A 16,040-nucleotide genomic window follows, 5' to 3' on the forward strand; every position below is an offset into this window, starting at 1 on the left:
TAATAATTTTTCATGCTAAGAAAACTAAACATTTTCGTGAAGAAGTTTGATAATGTTATGTTTTTTCCAAAGGGAGGATAAAGCATCAAAAGAGGTAAAAAAAAACATTATAAGTTGGGGCATGTGGAGAGTTTCAGTTATGCCGATGGGGAGATTGTCGGTCTTGTCCACACCAGTCGCAGGGAGCGTGACTGCACATACGAGACATGTAGTCTCTCATTGTGTTTTCTCTACAGCCTTTAACTGAACAATTGCACATAAACGGTCAAACTTTTGACATGAAAAATGATCATTTAAATCAACAAACATATGTGAAATCCGGGCCATATAAAGACTGGGACCAGAAGATAATTACTTTCTCTCCATTGAAACCCATACATATTTTTCGATCTCATAGGTCCCATGGGCTCTACCGGAAGGGGCGTGACTTCGCCACTCTATTGCAGGCCATTAATAATAACCAATTAACTAAAGATAATAATGTTGCACAAATCAAAACCATGCGATAACAGTGGATTAGTTGCGTCTTCACATGTTGGAATACTAATGAAGTTAAGTCTAAATTTAAAGGGGTGACATTATCCCACCATGTGTGGCATAATGGCCTCAGAATCAGCCTCTTTCTGTGTTTGAGTGACATCACAAGTTGGCGTGTCCACCCAGATGTATGATGGAAAGATATGTAACATTTGTCCACTGGGTAGGCTGGTAGACTGATCTATCAATCGTACATCTAGGTGGACACGCCCACTTGTGATGTCACTAAAACACAGAAAAAGGCAGATTTTCCAAGGGTTTGTAATGGCTAATCACACTAACACCTGGTGACATTTAATTTAATATCTTTAACAGTACGCAATGCAGTATGCAATGCGATATTTCATATCTTTAACAGTACGCAATGCAATTATTAATCCAGTTTGGGAGTGCGTGTGGATGACTGCTGGGTTAAGCAACCTCACCTGGCCGAGTCTGATTGGACTCTAGGGCTGAATGAGTCCGCACACCTGTTTCACATTGAGTAATCAGTGTGCACAGGATAAACAAGCCATCACCACACACACTCAGAGAGAGATTCACTAAATCATGAATCATTCGCGACAAACCTTTACAATACACCGGTCTCTCACAACCACCACCCCCAGTCTTTGTCTGGAGGAGACCAATAGAGATCCCCTAGGAGGTGTGTAGCATGGACTTTTTTACACCAGTAAAGTTCAATTGAATGCAGTTATAGTCAATGTGTAAGCCATTTAAATACATTTGTTTCTAATGTTTCATTAATAATAAACAGATTTGAACACAGAATATTGGCAAAAGATAGAATCCTATTACTCCACCTTAAGTTCTTTAGAAGCCGCTCAGGATAGCTTTCCAACGAACACGACAACCAGAGGTGTAAAAAGGAAAGCAGTCTCCCCTATTTATACCCTCACTGCCCCCTAGGGTTCCAGGCATGGCGCTACATATCAATAAGCCTTAAGTCATAGAAACTGTTTAACATGGGAGACTTGCAGGAATGTCACACTAGCCTAGTCATGGAATATCAGTGCAATTTGTAGTGTAGTAGTAGTAGTAGTAGTAGTAATAGTGGTAGTACTATTAGTAGGGGTACTAGTAGTACCCCCCTACCCCCTGTCACCCCACTTAAGCACTTATTTTACGTTGTACGTCCTGGCACTTAATCTACTCACTTATTGTATGTTGTACGTTCTTGCTCTTAAAAATAGTACTTAGCATCCTGTAGCATCTTAATCTAGTTATTTTTTTTGTTGTATACAGGGATTGGTTAACCGAGCAATTGTAAGTGCTTGGCACTTGGTTCTATGAACATCCTTACTGTACCAACAGCAATATATTGTTTCTCTTTCTTCTGACAAATGTTCTTATTGTAATTCTTTTTGGATAAAGCGTCTGCTAAATGCCAAAAATGTAAATGTAGTAGAAGTAGAAGTAGTATCTAGAGCTCCTGGTATGCCCGTGCTTCCCATCCATCCAGCTTCCTTCTAGAGCGCCGCCGTCAGAGCCTGGCCCATGGAAGGCGCCGGTAGCGCCTGGCCTGGAGAGCCGACCCCTTCCTGCGCGGGTTGCATGGTGGAGGCCAACACCAGCCAGGTGTCGGAGCTCCAGAACGGCTCCTCCACACGCAGCTCCCAGTTCGTTGGGGTGGAGCTGCTGCAGTCCTTCAAACCTCTCATCATCCCCTGCTACGCCCTGGTGGTCCTTGTGGGCGTGTTCGGCAACTACCTGCTCCTCTACGTCATCTGCCGCACCCGCAAGATGCACAACGCCACCAACTTCTTCATCGGAAACCTGGCCTTCTCTGACATGCTGATGTGCGCCACCTGCGTGCCCTTCACGCTGGCCTATGCCTTCAACCCGCGCGGCTGGGTGTTCGGACGCTTCATGTGCTACCTGGTGTACCTCATCCAGCCCGTCACCGTGTACGTGTCCGTCTTCACCCTCACGGCCATCGGGGTGGACAGGTGAGCCATCTAATCAGTGACACTGCAGTCAGGCATTTTTGTTAACTTGTATTGCAGCCATCCGTGACAGACCTTGAACAACACTTCCGTCGTTCTTCTATCTTGCTCAAGCAAATCAAATACTCCCTATTGTGAAAGGGCAACCCAGTAAAATCCTAAACGTGAAGCATGTGACCTCTTTGCTTTGCAGATACTACGCCACAGTGCATCCCCTGAAGAAGCGGCTGTCCATCATGGCGTGCACCTACCTGCTCTGCGGCATGTGGCTGCTGTCCTGCGGGCTGGTGGCGCCGGCCGTGGCCCACACCTACCACGTGGAGTTTAAGCATGAGGGCTTCATCATCTGCGAGGAGTTCTGGATGGGCAAGAAGCGGGAGAGGCTGGCGTACGCCTACAGCACACTCTTCGTCACTTACGTGCTCCCGCTGTCCGCCCTGTGTATCTCCTACCTCTGCATCTCCGTCAAGCTGCGCAACTGCGTGGTGCCGGGCCACCGGACTCAGAGCCAGGCCGAGGCCCAGCGGGTGCGCAAGCGCAAGACCTTCCGGCTGGTGAGCCTGGTGGTGGCGGCCTTCGGCTTCTGCTGGATGCCCATCAGCGTGTTCAACGTGCTGCGGGACATCGACATCGACCTGATAGACAAGCGCTACTTCCTGCTCATCCAGCTGCTGTGCCACCTGTGCGCCATGAGCTCGTCCTGCTGCAACCCCTTCCTGTACGCCTGGCTGCACGACCGCTTCCGCGCCGAGCTCCGCAAGATGTTCACCTGCCGCCACCGCATCGGAATCCCCGCCAACCACTGCGCCACGGCCAGCGTGGTCCTGTGAGGGGGGCCTGGTCCTGGGAAGGGGGTGTGGTCCTGGGAAGGGGGTGTGGTCCTGGGAGGAGAGGCGTGGTCCTGGGAGGAGAGGCGTTGTCCTGGGAGGAGAGGCGTGGTTCTGGGAGGGGCCGTGGTCCTGGTAGGCAGGCATGGTTCTGGGAAGGGGGCGTGGTCCTAGGAGGGGGGGCGCTATTCTGGGAGGAGAGGCGTGGTCCTGTGAGGGGGTGTGGTCATGGGAGGGGGCGTGGTCCTGGAGGGAGTGGCCTTTCGCCTTGCTTTGTTTGGCCTTTTAAGATTATTGATATTTATTCTGTGATAAAAAAGATTTCCGATGACCGAGGCTGTGTTAGGGTAAAGGGCAGCTCAATGCAAAACTACGTTGCCTAACAACAGAGGCTTGAGGAGGCTTCAGTCTTACTTCTCCTTGGCTCAATTAAACGTTTTTTGTATGTCGATGAAAGTGTATTCAATACAATGTGATGCATAGTATGTTCACTCTTCGTACAACTCTTTCTTCACTTTATTTATCTACTAATATTAAAATACATATACATTGCAATTGTTATTCTCTTTGTCCAAATGTACATTTGTTTTCAAATTGCAACGAGATGCACGTATCGCTATTTGGTATAAGAAGCATTAGTAGCATATTCTAAGCTGCACACCTGTTGCACATTGAGAAATCAGTGTGCATCATCCACACACACTCCAACAGTTTGAGTAACTGACCAACAAATAACTGCAATATAAACATTAATGATACACATTCAGTATCCATTTTACTCGTTTCTGTCTGTAGGGAGTAGAAAAGTCACACTGGTTGTCATTAAGAATGAGGGCTGCAATTGCAAATCAACAATGGTGATTTATTATTCTAATGATCATTGTACATGCATACGGTCAACTATCATTCCCCTGAAGCATGTGGGATCACATCGCTGTTTCCCTTAATATTCAGTGTTTTTCGTCAATTGCACAGACCAGTAGACTCAAATGCTTAAGGTCCTACAGCTAAGGGCAAACTATTATTTGTATAACCCTGGAACATAATTGATCAGCAGAAGTCATAACCATTATGGTGGATACACAACCGTGTAATTAAATTCTCAAAGATGACTGAAACCTATCCAAGAGGTCTCATATTTGCAGCTGTTTCCAGAGAAATGTTTCATTGGAGTTTAAATGATTAGTAAGTACAGGTTTGATCTTACATATAACATATGAGATATTGTGTCTGACATTTAAATTGCTAACTTTGCTAACCTTTTGGTAAAATAAAAGATTTGTAGGAGACCACAAAATACCCCCATGTAAAGACTGAACCACTGAGCTGCTTTTCACACAGACATACTTTCAAGATGCATATATTAAATTCAGTTTGATTTGTCATTAAGGCACACAGCGGTCTGTACTCAACTATGATCCACTTGTAAGGCAAGAATAACACTTTATTTGAAGGCACAATCCAATATCAACATCAACATACATTATTGTTAGTAATTATTGCTCTAACATTACTTAACAAAAGACAGTCACATGATCACGTGTTATTTAGTGTGTTGGAGGTTACATTCAAAAGGCCTCGCTGGATATTAGATTTTAGCAATGCATAGAATAAACAAGCCGATTATCTTTCCTCTATCCAATTCTGTTTCTTTCCTTTCTTGGTCTTTTTATTAATCTCTCATCAATATTTACGACATACTGTGGCATCACTCATCGTTGCATAAATATATGTGCTTAGGAGATGCAAACATATTTTATAGTAGAAAAAAATATAGTGTGCTGGAAGGGATTAAATAGCATAAGTGGACTGATAAAATGATTAATATATATATATATATATATATATATATATATATATATATATATATATATATATATATATATATATACATATTCATAATCATAATCATATCACATTAATGTCCATGGTAAAATCATGAATAAAAGGCTGCCACTAGCAGCCTACCTTGTTATTGCTGACTTTCTGAATGACAACTATACTGCAGAAATAGGCAGTGTTATTCAACTTTTTAGAACAAATGTAACTGATTACAAAATTAAGAAACACTAGGAGAAGGTTCACAGATATTTGGTATAAGACACCTGGACTTTGGTTAAGAAAAAAAAGCCCAACAAAGCTATCCAAGTAATAAGACTAGGGCTAAATGGGGTCTTAACAGAGCGGACCTTTTTGGCTCAGCATCATTCACCTAACCAACAGTATTTACGGCACTCTACCATTGAGATTGCGGTTTTTAATGACATAATTATTCTTTCGACTGTGAAAAATATATATCAAGGGTCACAATTCAGATACAATTATACAGCATCTGAGCTACAAAAGCAATCTCCTGAGTCCACTGAAAGAACAAACTATAAGGCGTGTGGTGTTGTGAAATTGGCTACAGGATATCGGCGCAGTGAAGCCAGGGAACTGATCGGCTGTAATGACTCGTAGCAGAGAAGTCAGCAGGGACCATAATGATTGCTGTTCTCAGGGAGATGTGGCAAACGAAGCCAGAATGATTGTGGAAATCACTTTTATCTATTATTTGAGTAAAGGATTCCGTAGCATGGGGTCGAACGCCCTCTAAACTAGAATATATTGTTGATCGCTGCGGAGTAATGACTTGTGATTATCTATTTGCTTAAAAACCGTCCAGCCGTGTCAGACCGATATTACATCGTTGTCTGAACCCAGAGACTAAAGAAAGTGCATTTGCTCTAGGCGAATGAAGGTCCTTCATCGTCATAGATGTGTTGCCAACAGGGAACACCGACTGCCGCACAGCGCAGCCCAAAGAGAAGGAGGCTTTGAGTACGGGTGGGCTCTCCCCCTCTCCCCCAGCCCTACGCTGGCTTGCTGGAGCTGATCCCCAGCAGGATGCTTGGCTTCTCGTCGATCACGCGGACCAGCAGGTTGTCGATGTACTCCTCCAGCTCCGCGATCTTGGTCTTCCTCTTGGTCAGCTCAAGCTGCTGCTTCACCACCAGCGTGATGAGCTCCTCCTGGGTGAGCTGGGTGTAGGCTCCGGCGCCCTCCGCCAGGACCTCCGCCTGGGGGGTGGAGAGAAGGTGAATTTCTTTTTTAAGAAGGACGGTAGAGCGGGGCTGGAGCATTTCATTTATACAGCCTTCCCGGTGGACGTCCACTGCAGCAGTATTTGCATTGTAAATCATTGAATGTTTTCCACATGCACACACCCACACACCATCGGGGATGAACTTTGAAAGGACTTCCCATCGAGTAATTTGTTGTTTGCATTCAAAAATGAATATTTAATGTGTGCAGCCGCTTCATATTAGCATTCTAAAGTGTGAGAAATTGCCGTCTGTTCTGTCAGAGTGACCGACAGATTGCGGCCCTTTGGGACTTTGGTGGGGCTGAATTTACAAAGTAACTGCCAACGTGTTTGGGAATAAGAACCCTTGACTCTTTGGAAGCAGACGGTACCTTGATCTGGGTGGCTTTGGTGTCAAGGATTCTGATTTCCTTCACAGCTGGGGAGCCAGAGGGGAACTGGTTTTCAGCTGAGCTCATGGGCTTCACAGGATGAGGCCTGTCAAAGAGATGGGGAACAAAATCAGAAAAGGAGCTTGAAAGAGATAAGGCGACGGAGAGGGCTTTGACAACATGACAGAGGCAGGACCAAACACTATATCATAGCACGTGCAAGTAGAAAAACAAAAAAAAGACGTTTCAAAGATTAACTAAAGACCTCCTTCTCTTCTCTTCCCAACGAAACCAAAACACAATTAACCATCACCTCGAGAGACCAGCCCAGAAATAAATCCATACATATGAGCACAGTCACAAAGAGAAAATCCAAACAAAAATCAAATCAACCAGCCAATCAGGCCTCGTCAGCTGACCATAACCGTGCCATGTCCTCAAAAGGCATTATATGAGGCCCATCTCACCTGCGAAAAGATGAAGCTGGCCCGCTAACAATGACACTCTGTGCACCAGCAGACTGACCCTCGGTGGGCGAGACCCAGGCTCGCAAGAGATTCCTCCCTCCAGACGGCCCTTCTGCCTCGGAGCCGGACACATCCAAAGACAGCCTGTGGGGCTCGGAAGATCTGAAGGAATCTCCAGCAAACGGGTCTGTCCCGAATGGGTCTTCCGCAAGAGGATTCTCAGTCCATTCTGCTCCGTTTGAGGCGAGCGGAGCGGTCATCCCGGTCTCTCTGGACGCAAGCCTTTCCACAGCAACGGGTGTGGTGGCGTCCTCATGGAACGTAGACTCCTGTTTGACATTTACGCTGCTGGATGAAGGGTGGGTTGCAAGCGTCGCTTTACTTCTCTGGGAAAGTTTTTTTAAAGAAGGATTTGGTTGATTCAAGTCCATGAATTTTCTTTCAAACTGCTGATGAGTTTTTTCAGAGTCACCTTCATAAAATCTGTCAAATGGATCACTTTGATTTTCTGCAGCAAAAAGTTGATCAAAATCGTCTGCAGTCATTCCCTTATCTTCCAGTTTGGCCTCTTCTTGTACCTTGCCTGTAAAAAGCTGATCTGCATTGGCGTTTTGCTCAGTTGTCACCCACAAATCTTTTGATACGAGCTCTCTTCTGAGGAATGCCTCGCCTTCCTTCAGCTTCTTGTCCATTTGGTTGGATAATGGATTGTTGCTTTTCACAGAATCTGTTGCTCGCACATCTGCTTGCTTTTCTCCTTCCCTGCTGACAACCTTTTGCCTGGGTCTGGCTGTTGGCATCTCTTTGACAGCCTTTACATCCCGAGCCGTTTGGCTGGGTATATTGGGCACCACCGCGGGCTGAAGAGTTCGCCCTTCAATAGCAACTGCTGACACTTCTCTCCCCACACCCTCCCTCCCTCTTCCTAAGGGGACCTCTCTGCTCGGTGTTTGAGTGCCAACAAACCCGGGCAGTGCCGACGCGTTTGGCCGCTGCCCAGCCGTGTGGCCGTGTGCAGGGCTCTGCCGTTGTTTTGGACTGAAGTCTACGGTGGGTCTTTGGAGTGGAGCTGTGTCGGGTTTAGGCGGCGGAGGCATCTTCTTGGATGAAACGGGTTTAGCTTCATGAACCGGAGGTTGAGGAACGCGGTCGGCTGGCCTCTGCCCTTCGCCGTCGCTCTGCCTGGTCCGAGACAGTGGTCTGTGCTGCCGACCAGGTCTCTTCTCCTCTGGACTGTCCACGCTCATCTCCTCACCGAGGAAGCCCTCCGGCTGGTCCCTGGTCTTCTGATTGACCTCAGCGATGAGGTGATCCCATCGCGTCTGCCCCTGCACCCCGTGCCTCTTCTTGGGGAACAGCGTCTCATAGTCCGGGAGGGGAAGCGCCGGTCTTCTGCTCAGCGCTAATGCGTCAGACTCGACGTATGCGGGGTTCTCGATGGCCCGGACCGGCCCCTCTGAGGCAGACCAGTTCCTGGGGGATCTCTCCATCTGGGAGTGGGCTTCAGCGTGCGTGGCGTAGGTGGGGGGCACCGGGGCTCTCCTCTTCGTCTCAGACATGGAGGACGGCGGTCCAGCTGATTGAATGGTGCAGACTCAGCAGAGAGAACAGGCCAGCGATGTCAAACGGGCTGCTGCAGAAGGTGGGTTCAGAGGTATGGAGAGTTGAAGAGCATGGCTCAGGGCATTCAAATAATCTGGCAGAAAGTCTAAACTAAGTCCCCACGTTCAGTGTGACCAATAAATAAGTAAACACGTACCACTCCTGTCTCATTTTACTACCCATCAAAAATTTCTCTCTATCCACCATCAATGTCTCAGCTAAAACAGTATCAAAGAAAAATTATCCTTCCACAAGCTAATTGACTGAGCTTGAATGTAATTTGAAGACAAATCAACTAGTAAATGAGGCAAGAATAATTACTCATAAATTACTCATAAAAAACTTTTTACTTTTTTGAAGCAGACTAAAGTCATTCAGGGCTCTCTTAATCTTATGGTAAATCAACTAAAACAATTTGTTTGTAAATTACAAACAAACAATTTGTTTGTTTGTAATTTAAACTCCAAAAAATTCTAGGTGTCTTTCTTAAACAATGTTACATTTTAATAAAATCAGCCAAGACAATACATGCTTCTTTTGCTAGATTGTGTGTTGTGCAATTTCTGACCCCAACACAATAATTCGAACCAACCCAAAACCTTTCTTGGTTGATTTTATCTTAAACATGGTTTCCAAATCTTTAGCAAATAAAACTATAAATTCCTCAACCATTTCCTTCCTATCAATTATAATCTAGTTGTAATTCATTAGCAATGTCAACCACAACACCTTTAGCTTGTTGCTCAAGACTCTTTGTTACAAGACGGATAACCTTCAAATCTAATATAACACTATCCAGCACAACACAAACAGCAACATTACTAGAACAGATGTAACGTAATCACAATGGAAAACACACTCTTACCATGACAGTCCAATGGAAAGAAATGGTTTCCAAAAAACTAGACCCTAACCCTTGAATGTTCACACACACTGTAAGTCCTGTGAGAAGAGGCCAAAACCTGTTGCACTCCATACCAGCAGATGACACGCCCAGTTCCAGCAGAAACCAACTGGCACAGCGGCCAAACTAGATGAACAGGTCGGACAAAATGTGCCCAGCGTAGCAAGATGATCACAAAGTAGGCAACAGAAAATAACAACCAACAACCTCTCTCTCCCTCGCTCGCTCTCGCTCTCTCTCACCCTCTCTCGCGTTCGCTCTCTTTCGCCCTCTCTCGCGTTCGCTCTCTTTCGCCCTCTCTCGCGTTCGCTCTTTATCGCCCTCTCTCGCGTTCGCTCTCTCGCGATCTCGTTCGCTCTCTCTCGCAATGTTCATTTGCATATCACATGGTGCTTGACTTCCTCATGTAGACGATCCACTAAATGCAAATTCTGAATCATCACTACAGCAGCACAGCGATGAAATCAGAGCCAACTTAATGCTAAATGTGATATCTTTATATAAGTACAGTTTTGCTTTCCCCCATTTTTATTTATTCTTTTTAGAATACTATAGAAGTTGTAGCTATAGAAGTTTCTATGTCATCCACCAAAAATAATCCACCAAAAGTGTCAACACACAGTGTTGACTCAAGCTGTGAACAATGGTATCGATTGTTGATCCCAGCCAAACAATAAGAGGACAACAAGAGAATGAAACTCACCTTGGCTTCACCGCAGAGACCTTGGCGGTGCGGTTGAGGAAGACCCCTGCCGAGAGGGTCTGGGGGCTGCGGACCGTCTTCGGTGGGGGGGCTTCTTCAAAGGGGTTCTTGGCCTCTGGGCTGAGGGAGATCTCTTCAAACGGGTTGCTGGTCTGGGAGGCATGGAGCTCCAGACCTCGTGCTGCCACAGGCTCCTCTCTCTCAGGCTGAGCCTCCTCCTTCTTCTCCTCCTTCCTCCGGCTGATACCGAACAGAGTGGAGAGCCTCTCGCTCATGGACGCCTCATCCTGCCGCTTCTTCTCCTCCGCCTTCTGCGCCTCCTCCCGGCGATTCTCCTCCTCGTTCTTCTCCTCGTCCATGGCCTGCAGCATCCTGCGTTCCTCGCCTCTCTGCCTTTCCTCCTCGTCCATGATTTTCTTCCTCCTCCTCACCTCCTCCTCCTCCAACAAGCGCTGGCGCCTCTCCTGCTCCTCCCGGTATCTCCGCTGCTCCTCCAGCTCCTGCAGCCTCCTGCCCTCGGACTGCCGATGCCGTCTCTCCTCCTCCTCCCCCTGCGCTAGCCTCAGGTCCTCTGCTCTGCGTTTCTCGGCTGCCTGCCGTCTCTCCTCCTCCTCCTGCTCCTGCCGGTTGCTTTGCTCCAGGACCTCCTCCTGCCTGGAAGACGCTGCTGACGAGCCCTTGATGGAATCCATGGAGTACTGGGAGTTGAGCGTGTGGAAGTCCTCCACGGAGCCCTGGCCGGAGCTGTTCAGGCTGAGGGTGGAGCCCGTCTTAGGCTCCGCCTCCTCTGCGTAAACGTGGCTGCCGTTGATGCACACGCTGTTGACGTCGCTGGCGCTCTGCTTGTGCCGGCCCAGCAGGGAGAAGGGCCCCTGGGAGAAGGGCCCCTGGGAGGTCTTGCTGTCGTTGCTGCCTGTGCGCTTGTGGCCCAGGAACTTGAATTTCTTCTTCCCTGCGGGAGCAGAGCACACAAACAGGACATGTCATTGTGTACACAGCAAACCACAGCCGAGCAGACGCAGGAGCGAGCGTCAAAGAGGAGGCAGAGTGGGCGCTTACCTTCGGGGGAGTCCACGTTGAGGCCGGAGGAGCGGCTCCCGCTCAGAGAGGAGTCCTTGGACGGCTGGCTGCCCAGGGTGGACATTGACTGGGAGATGTTCTTGTGCAGGTTGGATTTGGGAGCAAAGAGTTTCTGGAGCTTGGACTTCTTCTTGGCCCCGGGGAACTGGTTGAGCGACTGGGCGTCGGCCTCCCCCTCGCTGTCCGACGCGATGCTGCTCACGTGCGGCACGATGGCGGAGGCCGAGTCGGAGAAGCCGTCCCTCTTCTTGCCGCGGACCTTGTCCTTGATCTTGGAGATGCGGGAACGGGGCTTGTCCTGCATGGAGAGGTCAAACATGCTGGCGGACATGTTGTTCCTCAGGAACTGGATGTCTAGCAGGACCTCTCCACGGACCTTGTCGTCCTTGCCAGATTTATCCAAGAGCGGGAACCAGCTGGAACAGAACAGGGACAATAAATTCTTTTCAAAATGTGTATCGTTATAATAACAACATGCTAACATATATTAACTACTATTATCTATTGACGCACACAATGCACTGAATACTGATGTGGTCTAATCTCAAAACGAATAATGTTGGGTACATAATAGAGAAATACACAATATTTTTTCCATCAGCTAATCTGAAGGTCCCCTTGTTGTTAATGGTGTATAAATAATAAAAAGTATGTATTAAAATAAGAGCATTTAAACCCCAGGGGGCAGCACTTGGCTATAAATAGAAAGCACACACACACACACACACACACACACACACACTGCTTTACAGCTTTTCAAATACCACAGCATCGCTCAATTATTTGGAGGAGTAATGTAAGTGCTCTGTAAAGGGCCTGTGATCATAACAGCCCAAAGACCATCATCATTTTAGGAACAAGGAAACTGTCAAAGTTAGTCACGTATGCCTTCATGCAACTTGCAATTAGTTCCTGTTGCGATAATGTGCTACATCATTGTGTCAAATATGACACAACGCAACAATGCCACATTCATTTTCTTGCTTCGGCGGTTACTCTCCCACTCAAGCATAGGAGACAAACATCTAGTTGTACAGACTGAATGAGAAGCCTTCCCTTCCATGGATGAGGTGAAACGTTAAAACTCAAAAAAGGTGAGAGTAGAGGAGCAATGCTAAAGAAATAAACAGTGAATTGCCACTGCATTCTCCACACAGAGAGCAGTGCCTTAGTTTTGCACTGCACAGATAATGTAATGCAGGTTGAAATAGCAGGAACAAGAATTCTGGAGATGATTAATACAAACAGGAAACATTACTTTAACATTACACAAAACAAACGTGGTACACATGGGGGAGAACTGCTGGAAGAGCTGAGGGCAGGCCTCACAATAAAGGCTGAGCGAAGCCCAACTCAGACATTCTTTATCTTTTCTCATAATAACCCCGCAAGCCAACAACAACAGCTTGTATTGCTCGGGCTAACACTGAGACCACTTACACAGCCTTGGCTGAGCCTGGACCAGGCACAAGAAAACTAATAAACCCTTAATCCTCCACCTCTTCACCTCGTCTGGGGTCTCCCTGTGTTCTAGTGGACAGGGAAAATGGTGACGGGCAGCGATATAAACCCGTAAGAGTTCAACATGAGGCCCATGTATTCAGCCCATTTTAAATTGTATCTACTTGAACTCAATATCTAACATTTAATAGAAACCATTCAACTACAATTTCCCTATTGAGGGAAAAATACAAGGCACATATTTCAAAATATTACTTAGGCAAAGCATAAACTAAACACTGGATAACTTGCCCAAAGCAAATTGGACCACAGGCACCAGAAAAAAAGCTTTAAATTCTGGCAGGATTTTCCTAAAACATTGGCTCAACTCTGAATCAATGATTGGTTTTGTCTGGCTCCACACCAAAATATAAATCATCACCGGGCCCGATAATAACTGACCTTCTGTCCAAATTACCGACCTAAATGTGTTCATTTTGTAGGAAAACGACAAGAGGAAAATGTGAAGGGCTGCTTAACTCCGTCTCCCCGTCCTCTGACTCAAATAAGGGGCTATATGCAGCACGACACAAAACATGAAACATGAAACTGCGACAACAAAGGCAATCGTTTCAACCGATTAGTGAATGGTAGCCTCTGCTGGAACACGCCATAGCATTTGCTCATATGATCTCATCTCGTCTATTGTGGATATCTCTAGCAGCATTGTGTTGCCGTGGACAAAGGGGGGGATGTGCTGTGGCAGAAAGACCTTCTACTCGCTTACACAACATCACCACATTAGGGGACACAATCCTGCCCGTTTCTTGGGAGACAAAAGCACAACAGCAACACATAATACCTGGCTTCAGCAATACTAGAGGGGAATAGAGAGAGAGAGAGAGAAAGAGAGAGAGAGCCGACTGATAGCTAGGAGACCCAGAGCAAAGGAAAATCTATATGCTGCGATGAACTTTCGTCACAGACCTGTAAAAATGCCCTGAGTAAACACCAGATAAGAGCTAGCTTATGATTCACAGGTGATGCGGTAATGGTCGGCGCTGGGAAGGGATTTGAAGGACTGCCCTCAGGCCGGCTGATAATTAGCCTCACAACAGGGGAGATAATGTAACCTGTTCTCACACCCAGCGCTGTGTGCGTCTCATTCGGCAGCTTGTCTTTGTCAAGATCATTCCTGGATTTGCTTCTTTGTTTGGCAGCAGCCCAGATTCAATGCCATGAACGTGTGGATCCAACCCACGTCAGAGCTTAGTGTTATTTCATATGATCATGACTCTGTCAGCCGTCCCGTTCCACTCATGTGAACGCCCTGACGGGATGTCGGACCTGATTTGTTGGGTGGGAGGGGTAAGGAAAATGTGAGACACTAAAAATAAGTGTACTTTTTAAAGAACGATCTTTGAAAGTACCTTTCAAAGAAAAAAAGAATACAATTACGATTAACTGTCAAATCCCAAACTATTGAATTGTTTGGAGAAGCCTCTTAAGATTACAGTAGATCCCATCCCCAGCAGATCAGAGAGAGAGAGAGAGAGAGAGAGAGAGAGAAAAAAGGGATTTAATTGGCCAGATTTTTATCTCAGTGCTAATGTTTTGTCTCCCACTATGAGGCTGATAGGCTCCAGCCTTGCACGCATGTTTCTGTCAGACCGCTTGGAGAGCTACACAGATAGGCTCTCCTGGAGGTCAGTCTAACCATAAATGGCCGGTGTCAAAAGCCCCAGGTCCATTTACATTCACCAGTCGTGGTTTGTTTGAATTCTTTTGCCCAACAAAACAAACAATTCAAAAAGCACCTAAAAAAACATCCAGCGCCAGCTTTACCTCAAAGGGTTCTATTTTTTCAGCTTAAAAGACTATCAAAAAAGCTTACAGAAAACAATTATAGACAATTATAGATTAAAGTTATGTATATATACTTGTAATGTGTAGTTATTTTAAAATTGTACTCTATCATAATACAAATCCCTTATTAGTTATTCACAGAGTATCTGTGGATACCAATTGTTATTGTCACATTAACAATGTATTAATTAGGTAGTGCTTCTTGTTTTCATCATGTCTGGCCTACGGCTGGCTAGAAGGAGAGTAAAGATAACATTTTATCTTGAGTCTAATCAGTCAATGCAATCCCCCCTGGCCTCAGGACTCACACGACCCTCATGTAAACAGTGGGGGTCCTGACCTCCTGGTCTCATGCAATGCAAGTATATCAGCAGATGTCTGACAACATGATCCTACCGGACTTATCTTATCTAATGAAGCACAGAACGTTACGTTTACAAATCCTAGGAAACTATAAAACCTCAGATCAAACTTCATCGACAACCAGCCACCGTACGTCTTCCAACATAAACGCAGGCCTGGAAGCGTTTCTGAAACGGGGAGAAGACAACAACTCACTCGGTCTTCTTGCTGAGCTTCTGGTCCTGGAGGTTGAGAAGGTTGATGACGGCCTGGCCCAGGAACTTGTCCAGGCCCACCTGGGCCCGGTGCATCACAATGACGTTCAACCGGCACCTCTCCGCGTTGTTGGGGTGGAACAGGGGCAGCTCGAAGGAAGCCTCCTCCTTCCACACCGGGGCGATGCACCTCTCGTCCACCGAGGTGGAGAACTTGTCTTTGGCCACTTGGATGATGGCGTAGGCATCGTTGGTCCCGTTCTTGCCCTTAGTGCGCAGATTGCGAGCCTGGTGCACCGTGACCTGGACACTCGTGGGGTAGAACTGGTGGCTTTGGTCTGCCAGCGACATGCTGAAGCTCAGTGAAGCTCTGACTGAGCCGCGGAAGGTTGTTTGGTTCTCCTCGGACCAGGAAGCTGAGGTCTTATTACCTCCAGGCAGGGCTCGGCGTCCTACCGCTGTGTCACACAGAGAGAGCTAGTAAAAGTGTTTACAAGCACGTCGCATATATAATTGTTTCAATGCTACGACTCGACCAACGCAATTTAAACTGGTATTTATGTTTTTTTACGACCAGCGCAGAATCGCGTATCGCTTCCCTTCTCTGTCGACATAAATCGCGCCCTCCCACAATCCCGCCATCCCTGCCCCTGAT

At 46.7% G+C, this 16,040-nt stretch overlaps 2 protein-coding genes across 4 annotated transcripts; one reads left to right on the plus strand and one right to left on the minus strand.

The window, feature by feature from the left end:
• Window positions 1–2,091: 2,091 nt before the first annotated feature.
• prlhr2a (prolactin releasing hormone receptor 2a) lies at window positions 2,092–3,313 on the plus strand (the record flags this gene model as incomplete). The annotated part of the gene is made up of 2 exons (XM_079754167.1): window positions 2,092–2,486; window positions 2,677–3,313. 2 exons carry the CDS (start codon window positions 2,092–2,094, stop codon window positions 3,311–3,313), a joined length of 1,032 nt encoding a protein of 343 aa, XP_079610293.1.
• Window positions 3,314–5,227: 1,914 nt separating this feature from the next.
• rab11fip1a (RAB11 family interacting protein 1 (class I) a) lies at window positions 5,228–16,002 on the minus strand. Of its 3 annotated transcripts, XM_079747126.1 has the most exons (5): window positions 15,387–16,002; window positions 11,502–11,938; window positions 10,443–11,394; window positions 6,767–6,872; window positions 5,228–6,369 (listed from the first exon to the last, which is right to left on the minus strand). In XM_079747126.1, the coding sequence occupies exons 1-5, from the start codon at window positions 15,734–15,736 to the stop codon at window positions 6,163–6,165; spliced, it is 2,052 nt and encodes a 683-aa protein (XP_079603252.1). In that variant the 5' UTR covers window positions 15,737–16,002; the 3' UTR covers window positions 5,228–6,162. The 3 variants fall into 3 exon arrangements, with proteins under 3 accessions (XP_079603252.1, XP_079603253.1, XP_079603254.1); XM_079747127.1 differs by lacking the exons at window positions 10,443–11,394; window positions 11,502–11,938; window positions 15,387–16,002 and adding exons at window positions 7,234–8,866; window positions 9,701–10,415; XM_079747128.1 differs by lacking the exons at window positions 10,443–11,394; window positions 11,502–11,938; window positions 15,387–16,002 and adding an exon at window positions 7,234–9,667.
• Between the last annotated feature and the right edge of the window lie 38 nt (window positions 16,003–16,040).

This window comes from Pollachius pollachius, assembly GCF_949987615.1.
Source record: "Pollachius pollachius genome assembly, chromosome: 1".
Classification (NCBI taxonomy): domain Eukaryota; kingdom Metazoa; phylum Chordata; class Actinopteri; order Gadiformes; family Gadidae; genus Pollachius; species Pollachius pollachius.

Bases quoted from the DNA above. Each gene is read 5' to 3' on its own strand.
- rab11fip1a (XM_079747126.1), bottom strand. From the start codon at position 15,736: ATGTCGCTGGCAGACCAAAGCCACCAGTTCTACCCCACGAGTGTCCAG. The intron at 11,395-11,501 runs GTAAGCGCCCAC...CTGCTCCCGCAG, and splicing joins CAACGTGGACTCCCCCGAAG to GGAAGAAGAAATTCAAGTTC. The intron at 6,370-6,766 runs GTACCGTCTGCT...TCCACCCCCCAG, and splicing joins CCAAAGCCACCCAGATCAAG to GCGGAGGTCCTGGCGGAGGG.